This window comes from Panulirus ornatus, chromosome 56 (assembly GCF_036320965.1).
Source record: "Panulirus ornatus isolate Po-2019 chromosome 56, ASM3632096v1, whole genome shotgun sequence".
NCBI lineage: Eukaryota > Metazoa > Arthropoda > Malacostraca > Decapoda > Palinuridae > Panulirus > Panulirus ornatus.
In genome coordinates, this window is record NC_092279.1 from 31,757,032 (window position 1) to 31,775,418 (window position 18,387).

Sequence of the window (18,387 nt, forward strand, 5' to 3'; positions counted from 1 at the left end):
TATATATATATATATATATATATATATATATCATACAAACCTCCAACAGCCAGGATCGAACCCGGGACCCCTGTGCCCCAGGCGGGAATGCTACCGCTAGGCTATGGGCCTGGCTGATAGGAAATAACTATTCGAATACTATGTACTCGCATACCCTTCGTCTCACGTTGGTGAGCAACGGGGTCTACAACGGTGATTCCCAACAGGCGCACACAGCCAGCAGATAGCATTTTGCCGAACGTAACCGTACAACGCGGAGGTATATCAATACGAATAAAGTGCATATGAAGGTGAGCGTTCATAATATATATATATATATATATATATATATATATATATATATATATATATATATATATATATATATATATATATATATATATATATATATATATATATATATCATTACATGAAAATAGTAACTTTAGTTGTGCATATAAGGCAGGCATGAGTGTACGAGGTAGAGGACCTTACCCACGACAGCTCGTGTGTGCTGGGATGTGCCTGAGGCGATGTTGGTCACCGCCCACGATGCCTCCTGCTGCAGCTCGGGCCTGCAGGAGGAAGACACAGGTTACCCAGGGAATGGCCAGGTGTCTCCCCCACTCATGACCCTGGTCGTCGTGTCTCACTCATGTCCAGACCACACCTGTCCTTGTTGGTCCGCCTTAAGTCCACATCTGTCGTTGTGGATCCATATGAAGACCATACCTGTAGTTTCTGACCTCTTCTATGCCTTTAGTTTCGTACCCGTATCAACCCCATCCCTATCGTTCCTGATCCATCTCAAAGCCATGTTTACCATTTCTAACCTCTATCAGCCCATCACTATCGTTTTGTTTGTGCCTTTTTAAACCCAGTCATACCGTTTCTGACCTTACCAAGTCCATTTACTGGTTCAGTATGCCTAATACGAAAATCCGAAGTACGAAATGCCACAAAATTCCACACCTAAACACATTATTTTTTTTCACTGAATTAATGATATTTCATATATTCTTTTCTTTTCTACTGTTAAGTGCTTATGTGTGGATAGGTGTACGAAAATGAATGTTTATCAGTAGCGTATAAATTCAGAGTCAGGGATGAAGGTGACATAATCACAGGTTGTCCAACATGGGCGACTGAAGCAGTAACACCAGAGCTTTCTCATGGTTCACTGTTACACAAACTTTGTTTCCTGCACAAAATTATTAGGTGTATATGATTACCCTCATGCTGTGTGTATTAGGTGTATATGATTACCCTCATGCTGTGTGTATTAGATGTATATGATTACCCTCATGCTGTGTGTATTAGGTGTATATGATTACCCTCAAGCTGTGTGTATTAGGTGTATATGATTACTCTCAAGCTGTGTGTATTAGGTGTATATGATTACCCTCATGCTGTGTGTATTAGGTATATATGATTACCCTCATGCTGTGTGTATTAGATGTATATGATTACCCTTATGCTGTGTGTATTAGGTGTATATGATTACCCTCATGCTGTGTGTATTAGATGTATATGATTACCCTCATGCTGTGTGTATTAGGTGTATATGATTACCCTCATGCTGTGTGTATTAGATGTATATGATTACCCTCAAGCTGTGTGTATTAGATGTATATGATTACCCTCATGCTGTGTGTATTAGATGTATATGATTACCCTCAAGCTGTGTGTATTAGGTGTATATGATTACCCTCATGCTGTGTGTATTAGATGTATATGATTACTCTCAAGCTGTGTGTATTAGGTGTATATGATTACTCTCAAGCTGTGTGTATTAGGTGTATATGATTACCCTCATGCTGTGTGTATTAGATGTATATGATTACCCTCAAGCTGTGTGTATTAGATGTATATGATTACCCTCATGCTGTTTGTATTAGATGTATATGATTACCCTCATGCTGTGTGTATTAGATGTATATGATTACCCTCATGCTGTGTGTATTAGATGTATATGATTACCCTCATGCTGTGTGTATTAGATGTATATGATTACCCTCAAGCTGTGTGTATTAGATGTATATGATTACCCTCAAGCTGTGTGTATTAGATGTATATGATTACCCTCATGCTGTGTGTATTAGATGTATATGATTACCCTCATGCTGTGTGTATTAGGTGTATATGATTACCCTCATGCTGTGTGTATTAGGTGTATATGATTACCCTCATGCTGTGTGTATTAGATGTATATGATTACCCTCAAGCTGTGTGTATTAGATGTATATGATTACCCTCATGCTGTGTGTATTAGATGTATATGATTACCCTCAAGCTGTGTGTATTAGGTGTATATGATTACCCTTATGCTGTGTGTATTAGATGTATATGATTACCCTTATGCTGTGTGTATTAGATGTATATGATTACCCTCAAGCTGTGTGTATTAGATGTATATGATTACCCTCATGCTGTGTGTATTAGATGTATATGATTACCCTCAAGCTGTGTGTATTAGATGTATATGATTACCCTCATGCTGTGTGTATTAGATGTATATGATTACCCTCATGCTGTGTGTATTAGATGTATATGATTACCCTCATGCTGTGTGTATTAGGTGTATATGATTACCCTCATGCTGTGTGTATTAGGTGTATATGATTACCCTCATGCTGTGTGTATTAGGTGTATATGATTACCCTCATGCTGTGTGTATTAGATGTATATGATTACCCTCATGCTGTGTGTATTAGGTGTATATGATTACCCTCATGCTGTGTGTATTAGATGTATATGATTACCCTCATGCTGTGTGTATTAGGTGTATATGATTACCCTCATGCTGTGTGTATTAGATGTATATGATTACCCTCAAGCTGTGTGTATTAGATGTATATGATTACCCTCATGCTGTGTGTATTAGATGTATATGATTACCCTTATGCTGTGTGTATTAGGTGTATATGATTACCCTCATGCTGTGTGTATTAGGTGTATATGATTACCCTCATGCTGTGTGTATTAGGTGTATATGATTACCCTCATGCTGTGTGTATTAGATGTATATGATTACCCTCATGCAGTGTGTATTAGGTGTATATGATTACCCTCATGCTGGTGTGTATTAGATGTATATGATTACTCTCAAGCTGTGTGTATTAGGTATATATGATTACCCTCATGCTGTGTGTATTAGATGTATATGATTACTCTCAAGCTGTGTGTATTAGGTATATATGATTACCCTTATGCTGTGTGTATTAGATGTATATGATTACCCTTATGCTGTGTGTATTAGGTGTATATGATTACCCTCAAGCTGTGTGTATTAGGTATATATGATTACCCTCATGCTGTGTGTATTAGATGTATATGATTACCCTCAAGCTGTGTGTATTAGGTATATATGATTACCCTTATGCTGTGTGTATTAGATGTATATGATTACTCTCAAGCTGTGTGTATTAGGTATATATGATTACCCTCATGCTGTGTGTATTAGATGTATATGATTACTCTCAAGCTGTGTGTATTAGGTATATATGATTACCCTTATGCTGTGTGTATTAGATGTATATGATTACTCTCAAGCTGTGTGTATTAGGTATATATGATTACCCTCATGCTGTGTGTATTAGATGTATATGATTACCCTCATGCTGTGTGTATTAGATGTATATGATTACCCTTATGCTGTGTGTATTAGATGTATATGATACATAAATGGGTTCTGTGTTCAGACTTGGGTCCCATCTCTAAGACTTCTCATCATGTATATGAAAAAATTCCAAATTTCGCAATAATCCAAAATCCGAAACTTCTGGTCCCAAGAATTTCAGATAAGGGATAATCAACCAATATATCTACTGACCTAAGCCCATCCCTATCGCTTCAGACTCATCTCAACCCCATCCCTATCGCTTCAGACTCACCTCAACCCCATCCCTATCGCTTCAGACTCATCTCAACCCCATCCCTATCGCTTCAGACTCACCTCAACCCCATCCCTATCGCTTCAGACTCACCTCAACCCCATCCCTATCGCTTCAGACTCATCTTAACCCCATCCCTATCGCTTCAGACTCACCTCAACCCCATCCCTATCGCTTCAGACTCATCTCAACCCCATCCCTATCGCTTCAGACTCACCTCAACCCCATCCCTATCGCTTCAGACTCACCTCAACCCCATCCCTATCGCTTCAGACTCACCTCAACCCCATCCCTATCGCTTCAGACTCATCTTAACCCCATCCCTATCGTTTGTGAGCGCATTCTTTAGTCTCTTTCTTTTATTCCATGCGTCTGCTGCCTCACCTCTCGGTCTTGGTCATGCAGTGGACGAGGGGCTTGAGTAACCCTGCCTGGATGAGCTGGGTGATGGGCGGTCTGCTCGAGGACAGCAAGACCCGGGCCCGCTCGGCGCACCTCAGCTGGCGCCGCGCCTCGCTGCTGCTGACGCCCTCCACAATGTAGGCCACCTCCCCAGAGATGTCCTCCTCACCCTCGTCTCCTGCCTGATTGATCCAGGAGGAGGAGGAGGGGGAAATGAGGTGGTTAATAATGGTATTACTATCTTCTCCTCGTCCTGCCCAGTCATTTTCCTCCACTTATCACCAAAATTAAAGGAAATCATATAACAAGTTTTCACTATCAACAAATAAGTCATACTTCCTTTACTGAAATTCAGGGAAGATTTAACAAGTAACGAAGGTTGACATAGAAAAAGCATATTGATGTTCATATCTATGGAACATTACAAACACGACCATACGCCACTGTTGTAGCGGAAGGTCATCATATACAATGACTGGGTTGTCTGAAAATATAAGTGAAGAATGTAGATATTGTCTTGGTCAGGTACAGGTGAAGGTAGATATTGTCTTGATCAGGTACAGGTGAAGGTAGATATTGTCTTGGTCAGGTACAGGTGAAGGTAGATATTGTCTTGATCAGGTACAGGTGAAGGTAGATATTGTCTTGGTCAGGTACAGGTGAAGGTAGGTATTGTCTTGGTCTGGTACAGGTGAAGGTAGGTATTGTCTTGGTCAGGTACAGAGGAAATGTATATAAACTTCTCTGACTTATGAAGAAAGACACCTCCTCCAGAAATATTATCATTGTCCACTTAACATTATCGTTCGATTCGCCAAGTGTACAGCAAACACTGACTCTTGCCTTTTGACAGCCCGTTTTCTGTATACAAGTAGAGTAGAACAGATCACAGATATTGAGTTTTATAAATGACTTCATGATTATTATTTTGAGCATATTATATGATAAGTGTTTAACAATACAGTTATGATATAGTGTGGTCATTGTTTAATACGTTATGTTGATGTTTCCTGGTACAGACATAAGTACATTTGAGTTTAATGTTATAGATGGCTGTTACTATTATATAGCTAAACGTGAGAACATTTGTACAAGGCACAAAAAGAAAGGTGAGGGAAAACGGTGAAAGAAATAATGTAAAAGATCAGGAACTGAACTACAAAGAAAGTGGAATGCTGGTGGGCTGTCCAACTTATGGAAACGACTCTACCCACAACTAGTTATCATTGTCCTTTTAACTTAAGTGGTAAGATCTTAATGAATGCTTAAGATACATGAATTTATGGTATTTCTGAATTACTAGATCATTCTTTTTAATTACATATGTATCATCAGTTTCATGTAGCCATGTCATAAGACTGACATGTGCAATCACCTCTCCCGTGTTGACGTAACCTTTTAAAAATAAACAAAAAATCCACATTTTTCGTTCTGAATCTAGTTTTAAGAAGCAGTCAACCGTGTGAACACTGCCACTGTTTATAATCCTTCAGTATGATGAAGTCTGTGTCGTCTGACCACAAAATATAGATACACATATGATGGTGTTGCAAGACCTCTCTTACCAGTAGATGGAGGATCGGTCGAGACCTGCCCGTCACACATGATCTTTGTTTACAATGAAGAACAGCAAAATGAAGCCAAGGTTTGTTACTGCCTCACATGATGTGGTGCTGAACACCAGCTTTAACACAGGAGTAATACTAGGTAGTGTAACGCACGGGTCCGGCCAGTGTTGATACGGTGTTTCATGTTTACGTTTCTTTCGTGTGTGTTGCACTGGATGATACAGCCAAGGTACACAGATTACACTGAAGTTTGGATCTGATTTCTTACTCCGTCACACGTGACACATACAACTCAGTCATTACCTCAACGACCATTAGGGTTATGACCAAACTGTTCAGTAGGGAAGTACTCACATTTGTCGCCTCCACGTCCGTAGTGTCCTTGTTCGCTGGGTGGTTGGAGTGCTGGTGGTTCTGGTCGGCGGAAGATCCTGCGTCAGGCGACGTGTTCTCCGTCGTCGACAGATTAACCTCCTCCTGAGCGGCTCGCTGTCAACACAAAGATTATAACGTTGTCTCTACTTCAACTTTAGTGATAACTATTACCATTCAGTGGATTAAATGGGATTAATATCGGGATTAATATCTAATCTTTCATGATGATTATTCTTGAATGTACTGTAATTGCAAGCAGTGAAAACCTCTTTATACAAAGCCTTACTCAATATGACCATCGGTCATATTTCTCTTAACTATTCAACAAAATGTTGACGTATTGGTAGAATTTTAAGGACGACTGAGAGACAGCCACACCCAAGATCATATGTCCAGCCTTTTTGGCATCCAGACGCAGTATGGCCAGGGTATCACGTCTGTGGCAGCCAGCCTCACATGAAACCCTCACACATACTGCCAAGTGCAGAGGGAGAAGGTGGGTGGGCAGTCATCCCTCACACATACTGCCAAGTGCAGAGGGAGAAGGTGGGTGGGCAGTCATCCCTCACACATACTGCCAAGTGCAGAGGGAGAAGGTGGGTGGGCAGTCATCCCTCACACATGCTGCCAGGTGCAGAGGGAGAAGGTGGGTGGGCAGTCATCCCTCACACATACTGTCAGGTGCAGAGGGAGAAGGTGGGTGGGCAGTCATCCCTCACACATACTGCCAGGTGCAGAGGGAGAAGGTGGGTGGCCAGTCATCCCTCACACATGCTGCCAGGTGCAGAGGGAGAGGGTGGGTGGGCAGTCATCCCTCACACATGCTGCCAGGTGCAGAGGGAGAGGGTGGGTGGGCAGTCATCCCTCACACATACTGCCAGGTGCAGAGGGAGAAGGTGGGTGGGCAGTCATCCCTCACACATGCTGCCAGGTGCAGAGGGAGAAGGTGGGTGGGCAGTCATCCCTCACACATACTGTCAGGTGCAGAGGGAGAAGGTGGGTGGGCAGTCATCCCTCACACATACTGCCAGGTGCAGAGGGAGAAGGTGGGTGGCCAGTCATCCCTCACACATGCTGCCAGGAGCAGAGGGAGAGGGTGGGTGGGCAGTCATCCCTCACACATACTGCCAGGTGCAGAGGGAGAGGGTGGGTGGGCAGTCATCCCTCACACATGCTGCCAGGTGCAGAGGGAGAGGGTGGGTGGGCAGTCATCCCTCACATAGTGTCGGTGGTTCACATACTGATCTACTTGTCTAGATATCACTAAAATGATTGAGGAGAACGTATTCCATCATGACACAACATCTTCCTGTTGATTCTGGCGGCATTGTGACCATACATAGCTTACATCCAACATGGAACATCTAAGGGCAAATCTAGGCTACTTTAGAAGAGTGAAGTCTTTCAAAAAAGTAATTTTGAGAGATTACAAAAAAGTAATTTTAAGAGATTACAAAAAGTAGCTTTAAGACATTACAGAAAAGCGTCGTTAAGAGATTACAAAAAAGCAACTTTAAGGATTTCATAAAAGTAACTTTAAGAGAATACAAAAGGTAACTTTAAGAGATTACGAAAAAGTAACTTTACGAGATTACAAAAAGTAATTTCAAGAGATTACAAAAAAGCAATTTTAAGAGAATACAAAAAGTAACTTAAGAGATTACGAAAAAGTAACTTGAAGAGAATACAAAAGTAACTGTAAGAGATTCGAAAAAGTAACTTTAAAAGATTACAAAACGTAATTTTAAGAGATTACGGAAAACTTTAAGAGATTACAAAAAAAATCAACTTTAAGAGATTACAAAAAATCAACTTTAAGAGATTACAAAAAGTAACTTTAAAAGATTACGAAAAAGTAACTTTAAGAGATTACGAAAAAGTAACTTTAAGAGATTACAAAAAATCAACCTTAAGAGATTACAAAAAGAGCAATTTTAAGAGGTTCCGGAAAAGTTACTTTAAGAGATTACAAAAAATCAACTTTAAGAGAATACAAAAAGTAACTTTAAGAGATTACGAAAAAGTAACTTTAAGAAATTACATAAAAGTAACTTTAAGAGATTACATAAAAGCAACTTTAAGAGATTACATAAAAGTAACTTTAAGAGATTACATAAAAGTAACTTTAAGAGATTACAGAAAAGCAACTTTAAGAGATTACATAAAAGTAACTTTAAGAGATTACATAAAAGTAACTTTAAGAGATTACATGAAAGCAACTTTAAGAGATTACATAAAAGTAACTTTAAGAGATTACATAAAAGTAACTTTAAGAGATTACATAAAAGTAACTTTAAGAGATTACATAAAAGTAACTTTAAGAGATTACATAAAAGTAACTTTAAGAGATTACATAAAAGTAACTTTAAGAGATTACATAAAAGTAACTTTAAGAGATTACATAAAAGTAACTTTAAGAGATTACATAAATAAACCAGAAGATTAATAAATACAGACCTGCGATCATATGAAGAAAATCTGAAGTTTCTGAATATGATCATATTCGAGCGTAGGGCCATTCCCGTGAGCCCCTGTAGCCTACCAGAACATATAAACATTTACTTTAAAATTATCTTATTAAAATCATTACTCAAAATTTCGTAATATAAAATGTGTTGAATAATGTGAAGTGTTTTCTATAAATAACTACCCATAGTATTTTTATCACATAGTAAAAACCTCCATGTTTACCTGTGCTCACTCGTCGCTTTCATGTTCGATCACCTGGAAGTCACTGTTGCTTTACCTGACCTCGAGGTCGTGAAAACATTAGTGAATTGGGAAGATAATGAAGACGATATGGCTGAGGGAAAAACTCCTCTTGCGGAAGATTGGTCGCATTAACAAGTTAGTAACCTCATTACAGAATATGACTTTCAAAACAGATCATCCATCATTAGTGAAGAAGACAATATTAGACATTGTGAACACTACAGCAGCTCTGGATGAACTCATTAATTACAAAAAGATGTTGTCATACATTCATGAGTTTGGGAATGATCTCAATACTGGAATAAGAAATGCTTTACAAATTATAATTTTTTTATTGAATTCTTTCGCATGCCAGATTTTTTTCTTTGTAAGCCAACAGTCACTAATATTGTGAGCCAATTGTTTTTTTTTTCCGAATTAGGTCATTTGTGAGCCAAACTTTTTGTGAGCTAGGCGCTTCGTGAGCTGAGTGGTTTATGAATCAACAAATTTCTAAGCCAGCTGCTCTGCGTGCTAGTCATTGGAGGTTGATATGTAGAAACTTATTTGTCCCATATCATGTTGTAACATCTAGCTTAAGGAATAGTTATTCATTTTTTACATTTTTGTAATGTAACTTCTGGAACTTGCCGGTCGATTGTTCGCTCGTCGGTTGTTCGTTGCGCGCCAGAGGACGTTTGTAACGCGTGACGTATGACAACAACTTCTACTGACCTTTTTATTCTCCTCGGCTTGAGCTTCCTGGGCTCTCTGCTGCATCAGCTGTTGCTCCAGCTGTTCCTGCCGCTGCTTCTTCCGCAGCTGCTGCTCCTTCTTCTGCTGCAAGAGTTGCTGCATCTTCTGCATTTGCTGCTGCATCAGCTGCTGCATCTCGAGGGTCATCTGCTGGTGGATCTCCTGCAGGAACTGCCCGGTCGGTGGTCGGGAGTCCTCCTCGTCTTCATCCCTCTGCTCCTGCTTGATCTCCGGCAGTGGGTCGTGTCCGCCGCCCCGGGACCTGCCCACACCAACCGAGGAGGGCGAGAGGTCGTTACTGGTCGGTGCCCGTATGTTGGCGAGTCGTGTTTAACCCCTTGAGGACGACTGTACGACCCTTTCGTCTGATGGCCAGGTCCTCTTCCAAGGTCAGAAACAGGTGAAAGGCCAGGCCATCATATGGTCATGCTCAAGGGTCGTATTGTCGTGCTCAACGGGAAGAAAGAAGGGCGTAATAATATATGAACACATACATTTAGCATACAATACACTAGGTATGCCAACATGAGTATAACATATTCATGTATTGGCTTATGATACACTAAGTATGTCAACATGAGTATAGCATTCCTTTCTTACTCCAGCGAAATGAAACACGATAAGTTCCCAAGTGCACTTTCGTGTAATGATCACATCATCAGGAGAGACACAAGAGAAATATAACTGGCTATTGATATACAACGTAGAAAAGTAGCAAGGACGACGTTCAGTAAACAAGTGACTACCCGAATGGAGGTCGGGGTTCAAGTCTGGCGACATGCGTATCATAAATCTATCATTTGGACAAGAAAGGGAACTGATTGCAAATTTCATCAACTTAGTAAATATATATATATATATATATATATATATATATATATATATATATATATATATATATATATATATATATATCTATTATACTTAATCATCGTCTCCCGCGTCAGCAAGGTAGCTTAAGGAAACAGACGAGGAATAGGCCCAACTCACCCACACACATATGTATATACATAAGCGCCGATACACGCACATTTACATACATATACATTTCAACGTATACGTACATATACATACACAGACATATACATATATACACATTCCTATGAGTTCACGGGGAAAATGAAACACGATAAGTTCCCAACTGCACTTTCGTGTAATAATCACATCATCAGGGGAGACACAAGAGAGAAATATAACAGTCAGTTGATATACAACGAAGAGACGAAGCTAGGACGCCATTTGGTAAACATGTGATTGTCCAAGACAGACAACGAGAGTTCATAAACTTATCATTTTACAAATCTTATCAACAATAAAGTTATCTAATTTGTATACCATCACTAATATTAAGATTATAATTCTTTGTGTATTTTATAATGAAAGATTCAATGATGTTTCTCGTGGTAATAGTAATGCCATCTCAGTTATTAACTCTAGTTAGAGTTAATAACTGAGATGGCATTACTCCAGTCAATACAATGATCATAGTTTTTAACGTGATTAAACAAGGCATTTGATTCTTGTCCTGTTCTTATGCTATATTTATGTTGCTGAAGTCTAACAGAATGATCCTTACCAGTCTGACCAACATAAAACTTAAAACAATTTCTACATGGCACTTTATAGATGCTTCCAAAATTTTCTGGTGAATTCCTGATTAAGACATTCTTTATAGTATTATTGATGCTGAAGGCAACATTTACATTCAAGGATTTAAGCAACATGGGAAGTAAAGTAAAATTATCATCAAAAGGGAGAACTAAAAGATTCTTGGTGTCAATGGGAGGTTTGGGCTAACTCTATAAAATTATTTCTTTGCTAACTTAAGGGATTTATCAATGAAAGATCTAGGGTACTTTAACTTAGATCCAATAGAATATATCTTCTCAAACTCATCATCAATAAACTCTGGACTGCAAATACGTAATGCCCTAAGGAACATAGATTGAAATGATGATAATTTAACTCTGTCATGTTGAGATGAGTAATAATGAATATATGAGCATACATTGGTAGGTTTTCTGTATATGCTAAACTTAAACTTGTTTCCTTTCTATGGATCATGCAATCTAAAAATGGTAACATACCATTATTTTCATTTTCTACAGTAAATTTGATGGAAGGTACTAAATTGTTAAGTAAGGGGAGAAATATTTGTAAATTTTCATTTGTTGGCCAAACACAAAGAACATCATCTACATACCTAAATCAAATTGCATTAGAAGGTAAGATATCCTTTAGTAATTTTGTTTCAAGAAATTCCATATAAAGATTACTTAGTACAGGTGAGAGAGGGTTACCCTTTGCCATACCAAATTTCTTAGCATAATCATCTCCATTTAATTGAAATACACAGTCTTTTATACACAATTTTATCAGTTCAATGGAAACAGACTTTGAAACAGGTAAATGAATATCATCCAAGACATCAAATGAATATTCTAAAAGGTCATCAACTGGAACTTTTGTGAAAAGTGAGGAAACATCAAAGCTAACTAGTTTGAAATCAAAATTAACATTGATATTGCTTAGCTTGTTGACTAAATTTACATTGTTCATGATATTAGAATTTGATACCTTACCCACTAAAGGGCTTAATAAAGAAACTAACCATTTTGACAATCTATATGTGATGGAGCCTACTGAACTAGCTATAGGTCTTGCTGGAAAATTCTGTTTATGTGTTTTGATAAGTCCATACATATTTGGCAATGAAGGGGACAAAGATGACGAACTTTTGATAAGAGAACCATTACCTTTCAACTACAACTTCATTTCTTTATTGAAATGGGAATTAACTGCTTCTAAGGGATTTCACTGAGTTTAGAATATGTTGTGTCATCATTCAAAAGATCATTCATTTAGATAAATAGTTACTTTTGTCTAAAATCACAACAGTGTTAGCCTTATCTGCTTTAGTAATATGTATATCCTTGTCTTTTTGTAATTTAGAGAAATACAGTAATTTAACTAATGATGAAATTAATATCTGTAAGGGTTTAGTGTATGCCAGTTTGTCAAAACCAGTGGAACCTAATTGCTCTTAAAGATTTATAAGAGATATTAACACTTTAAAAAGAGACAAGGATATACATATTACTAAAGCAAATAAGGCTAACACTGTTGTGATTTTAGACAAAAGTAACTATTTATCTAAGATAAAAAGGTAAAAAGGTAATGGTTCTCTTATCAAAAGTTTGTCATCTTTGTCCCCTTCATGCCCATATATGTATGGACTTATCAAAACACATAAACAGAATTTTCCAGCAAGACCTATAGTGAGTTCAGTAGGCTCCATCACATATAGATTGTCAAAATGGTTAGTTTCTTTATTAAGCCCTTTAGTGGGTAAGATATCAAATTCTAATCTCATGAGAAATGTAGATTCAATCAACAAACTAAACAATATCAATGATAATTTTGATTTCGAAAACGTTAGCTTTGATGGTTCCTCACTTTTCATAAAACTTGCAGTCGATGACCTTTTAGAATATTTATTTGATGTCTTGGATGATATTCATTTACCTGTTTCGAAGTCTGTTTTCACTGAATTGTGTACTTCAATTCAATGGAGATTATTATTCTCAGAAATTTGGTATGGCAATGGGTAACCCTCTTTCACTTGTACTAAGTAATCTTTATATGGAATTTCTTGAAACAAAATTACTAAAGGATATCTTACCTTCTAATGCAATTTGGTTTAGGTATGTAGATGATGTTCTTTGTGTTTGGCCAACAAATGAAAATTTACAAATATTTCTACCCTTACTTAACAATTTAGTGCCTTCCATCAAATTTACTGTAGAAAATGAAAATAATGGTATGTTACCATTTTTAGATTGCATGATCCATAGGCAAGGAAACAAGTTTAAGTTTAGCATATACAGAAAACCTACCAATGTATGCTCATATATCCATTATTACTCATCTCAACATGACAGAGTTAAATTATCATCATTTCAATCTATGTTCCTTAGGGCATTACGTATTTGCAGTCCAGAGTTTATTGATGATGAGCTTGAGAAGATATATTCTATTGGATCTAAGTTAAAGTACCCTAGATCTTTCATTGATAAATCCCTTAAGTTAGCAAAGAAATAATTTTATAGAGTTGGCCCAAACCTCCCATTGACACCAAGAATCTTTTAGTTCTCCCTTTTGATGATAATTTTACTTTACTTCCCATGTTGCTTAAATTCTTGAATGTAAATGTTGCCTTCAACAACAATAATACTATAAAGAATGTCTTAATCAGGAATTCACCAGAAAACTCTCCTGGCTGCATCTATAAAGTGCCATGTAGAAATTGTGACGAGTTTTATGGAGGGCAGACTGGTAAGGATCTTTCTGTTAGACTTCAGCAACATGAGTATAGTATAAGAACGGGACAAGAATCAAATGCCTTGTTTAATCATGTTAAAAACTACGATCATTGTATTGATTGGAGTAATGCCATCTCAGTTATTAACTCTAATTCTATTACCAAGAGAAACATCATTGAATCTTCTATTAATAGATACACAAAGAATTATAATCTTAATATTAGTGATGGTCTATACAAATTAGATAACTTTATTGTAGATAAATTTTGTAAAATGATAAGTTTATGATACGCTCGTTGTCTGTCTTAGACAATCGCATGTTTACCAAATGGCGTCCTAGCTTCGTCTCTTCGATGTATATCAACTGTGTTATATTTCTCTCTTGTGTCTCCCCTGATGATGTGATTATTACACGAAAGTGCAGTTGGGAACTTATCATGTTGCTTTTTCCCCGTGGACTCATAGGAATATCTTGATCACGCGCAAAATTGTGATCCTTTCCAGTATATACACATGTACATCCATTCTCGTCGCCACCCCGCCACACATGAAATAGCATCCCCCCCCCTCCCTCCCTCCCTCCCTCCAGCGAGGTATCCCAAGAAAAGACAAAAGACACCACATTTGTTCACACTCAGTGTCTAGCTGTCATGTATAATGCACTGAAACCACAGCTCTCTTTCCACATCCAGGCCCCACAGACCTTTCCACCGTTTACCCCAGACGCTTCACATGCCTTGGTTCAATCAAGTGACAGCACGTCGTCCCCGGTATATCACATCGTTCCAATTCACTCTATTTCTTGCACGCCTCTCGCCCTGCTGTATGTTCAAGCTCCGATCGCAAAAAATCTTTTTCACTCCATCCTTCCATCTCTGTATTAAGAGCATTGATTGGCCTTAGAAGCTCCAGTGCTTGGCTAATAAGCCCAAATTGTATAATGCAATCCAATCCAACAATAAAGCTATCCAATTTGTATTGACCTGTGGTAAGAAAGGAATTTAGTTGATCACGCGCTCAATTGCGATCTCTTCCAACATGGATACCACACGGCTCTTCTACTACATTTCTATTAGCTCTCCTGGAGTTTCCCTCCTTCGTTACTGCTTCGTCCAAATTGTTAACCAAGGCACACAAACTGAAGTTGCAATTTGGATTCCAGATGACATGCCTTGATGAACAAGTGATGCCAAGATCTATCCTAACCCAGCGATTATTGCAGTTGTATGGTCGACCATTTGACGATTTTCAAAACAGCATTTTGAAGAAACGCATCAAACTTAAGAAGATGGAAATGGAGGAAGCCACTCGCGTTTCAAGAGAGAAGAAACATGCCTTTCAAGTGGCTATACCGACACAGTGGAAGAACCGTATGTTGGAGTACTGTTATAATAGATTAAGAAGTGAACGAATAGACTTCAATGGAAACTGAACTGTAAGTCAGATCAGATCATCGACAACAGCAACTGGACTAAGAACACAAGCCCTTCCTTTGAGGTAAACTGTCACATAGATAACTGGACAAGGATTCTTTGTGTGCTCTAGGCTACGGATTAAGTTTTGTGTGCTCTCACAAGGAAGCCAACTGTATTGATATCACAAGGTCTTTCTGCAATTTAGAAAATCACAGTAAATTATCTAATGATGAAATTAACATCTATAAAGGTTTATTGTATGCCAGTTTGTCAAAACTAGTGGATCCGAATTGCCCTAAAAGGTTTATAAATGATTGACACTTCAAACAATGTCTGTAATATACATATTATTAAAGCAGATAAGGCTAACACAGTTGTGATTATAGACAAAAGGGATTATTCACCTAATATGAATGATCTTTTAAGTGATGATACAACATACTTTAAACAAGCAAACAAAAAGTAGAAGCAGCTAATTCTCATTTCAATAAAGAACCGAAGTTGTTGTTGAAAGGTAACATTTCTCTTATCAAAAATTTGTCATCTTTGTCCCCTTCATTGCCATATATGTATGGACTTATCAAAACACATAAACAGAATTTTCCAGCAAGACCTATAGTGAGTTCAGTAGGCTCCATCACATATAGATTGTCAAAATGGTTAGTTTCTTTATTAAGCCCTTTAGTGGGTAAGGTATCAAATTCTAATATCATGAACAATGTTGATTTAGTTAACAAGCTTAACAATGTCAGTGTTAACTTTGATTTCAAACTTATTAGCTTTGATGTTTCCTCACTTTTCACAAAAGTTCCAGTTGATGATCTTTTAGAATATCTATTTGATGTTTTGGATGATATTCATTTACCCGTTTCAAAGTCTGTTTTCATTAAACTGATAAAATTGTGTATAAAAGACTGTGTATTTCAATTCAATGGAGAATATTATGCTCAAAAATTTGATATGGCAATGGGTAACCCTCTTTCACCTGTATTAAGTAATCTTTAAATGGAATTCTTTGAAACAAAATTACTAAAGGATATCTTACCTTCTAATGCAATTTGGTTTAGGTATATAGATGATGCTCTTTGTGTTTGGCCAAGAAATGAAAATTTACAAACATCTATCCCTTTACTCAACAATTCATTACCTTCCAACAACTTTAACGTAGATATTGAAAATAATGAAGTGTTATCATCCTTAGATTGCATGATCCATAGGGATGGAAACAAGTTTAAGTTTAGGATATAATGAAAACCTACCAATGTATGCTCGTATAGCCATTATTACTCATCTCAACATGACAGTTAAATTATCATCATTTCAATCTATGTTCCTAACGGCATTACGTATTTGCAGTCCAGAGTTTATTGATGATGAGTTTGAGAAGATATATATTATTGGATCCAAGTTAAAGTATCCTAGATCTTTCATTGATAAATCCCTTAAGGTGGCAAAGAAATGATTTTATGGAGTTAAACTTTCCCTTGACACCTAGAACTTTTTAGTTCTCGCTTTTAGTTATGATTTTACTTTACCTCCCATGTTGCTTAGATCTTTTAATGTAAATGTTGCCTACAGCAAAAACAATACTATTGAAAGTATCTTAATCAAGAACTCACCAGAAAGTTCCGCAGGGTGCATTTATAGAGTGCAATGTAAAAACTGTGGTTTATATTGGGCAGATTGGTAAGGATCTTTATGTTTGACTTAAGCAACACAAACATAGTATAAGAACAGGACAAGAATCAAATGCCCCGTTTAATCATGTTAGAAATTATGATCATTGTACTGACTGGAGTAGTGCCATCTCAGTTATTAACTCTAACTCCAGTAGCACGAGAAATATCATTGAATCTTCTATCATCAAATGTACCAAGAATTGTAACGTTGATATTAGTGAAGGTATATACAAACTGGATAGCTTTATTGTTGATGAAATTTGTAAACATTTCCTTTCTTGTCCACATGATAGAATTTATGATACGCTTTTTGCCAGACTTGAACGCACCCAACCTGTCCATCGGGTAGTCATTTGTTTACCAAATGGCGTCCTAGCTACGTCTCTTCGTTGTATATCAACTGACTGTTATATTTCTTTCCTGTGTCTCCCCTGATGATGTGATCATTATACGAAAGTGCATTTGGGAACTCATCGTGTTTCATTTTCCTGTGTGTCTGAGTCTGTGTGTTTATGTGTGCGTATGCCCTAGCCTGAGCCAGGTACCCATTTTTTTCGACCAGCCCTCAAGGTAGGATAAACAGCTAGGTTAAGTGTGGACCGACTGCCGCAACTAGGATTCGAACTCATGCCCTCGACTCTAAGCGGCCTATGAGTGCGTCACGGTTAGAAATGCTAACCGCTACACCACAGCCTTCCTTCCTCTGTTCCTGGCGCTACCTCGCCAACGTGGGAAACATTGATCAAGTATGAAAAAAAAAATTGAGTAAAAACTTGATACGTACATACAGCTTCTGGTCACCCCAGTGTACCGCACTGTACCTGCTTTGCGCTGGAGATGTAATGGAGGTGTATTTAACCACTCTGTTACCCAGCAACTTGAGGCAAAACAGACCACTGGCGTGAGTGACCCATCACGTCACGGGGCAAATCAATACACATTAAGGAGGAACAGGAGTGACAACACTGATCTCGACCTGGTTCTGTGTTCACGTCTTCCCGTCTTCCATAAGTCTGAGCAATAAAGACAACAGGAGGAGGAAGATAAAGTGTCGGGAGGAAGATACGATGCGTTCCCTGCGATGGGGCCGGTATGGCGTCGCGTGCGTCCGGCTCTTAAAATATTGACCAGTGTTGAGGGTGGCGGACGTATGGAGGGGCCGGTCTGCTAGGCTACTGTATTGATTAAGTCAGCGTCCGGCCTACAGCCGTTCCCTGGCCGGTCGTGCACTCCAGCGTTATATACTGTCAATATAGTTCCACATGACACGTTCACTTTGACACTGATATAAACTTAAAGTTTACTTT

General features: G+C 38.1%; 1 protein-coding gene across 2 annotated transcripts in view; it reads right to left on the reverse strand.

Moving 5' to 3' along the window:
- The window catches only part of LOC139765785 (uncharacterized), an 88,285-nt gene that overhangs the window by 23,792 nt on the left and 46,106 nt on the right, over nucleotides 1-18,387 (reverse strand). For both annotated transcript variants that reach the window (XM_071693578.1, XM_071693577.1), the window contains exons 4-7: nucleotides 9,644-9,926; nucleotides 6,197-6,331; nucleotides 4,257-4,456; nucleotides 475-554 (exon numbers count right to left, since the gene is read on the reverse strand). In XM_071693578.1, coding sequence (XP_071549679.1) covers nucleotides 475-554; nucleotides 4,257-4,456; nucleotides 6,197-6,331; nucleotides 9,644-9,926 — 698 coding nt within the window. The remainder of the gene's footprint in view (nucleotides 1-474; nucleotides 555-4,256; nucleotides 4,457-6,196; nucleotides 6,332-9,643; nucleotides 9,927-18,387) is intronic.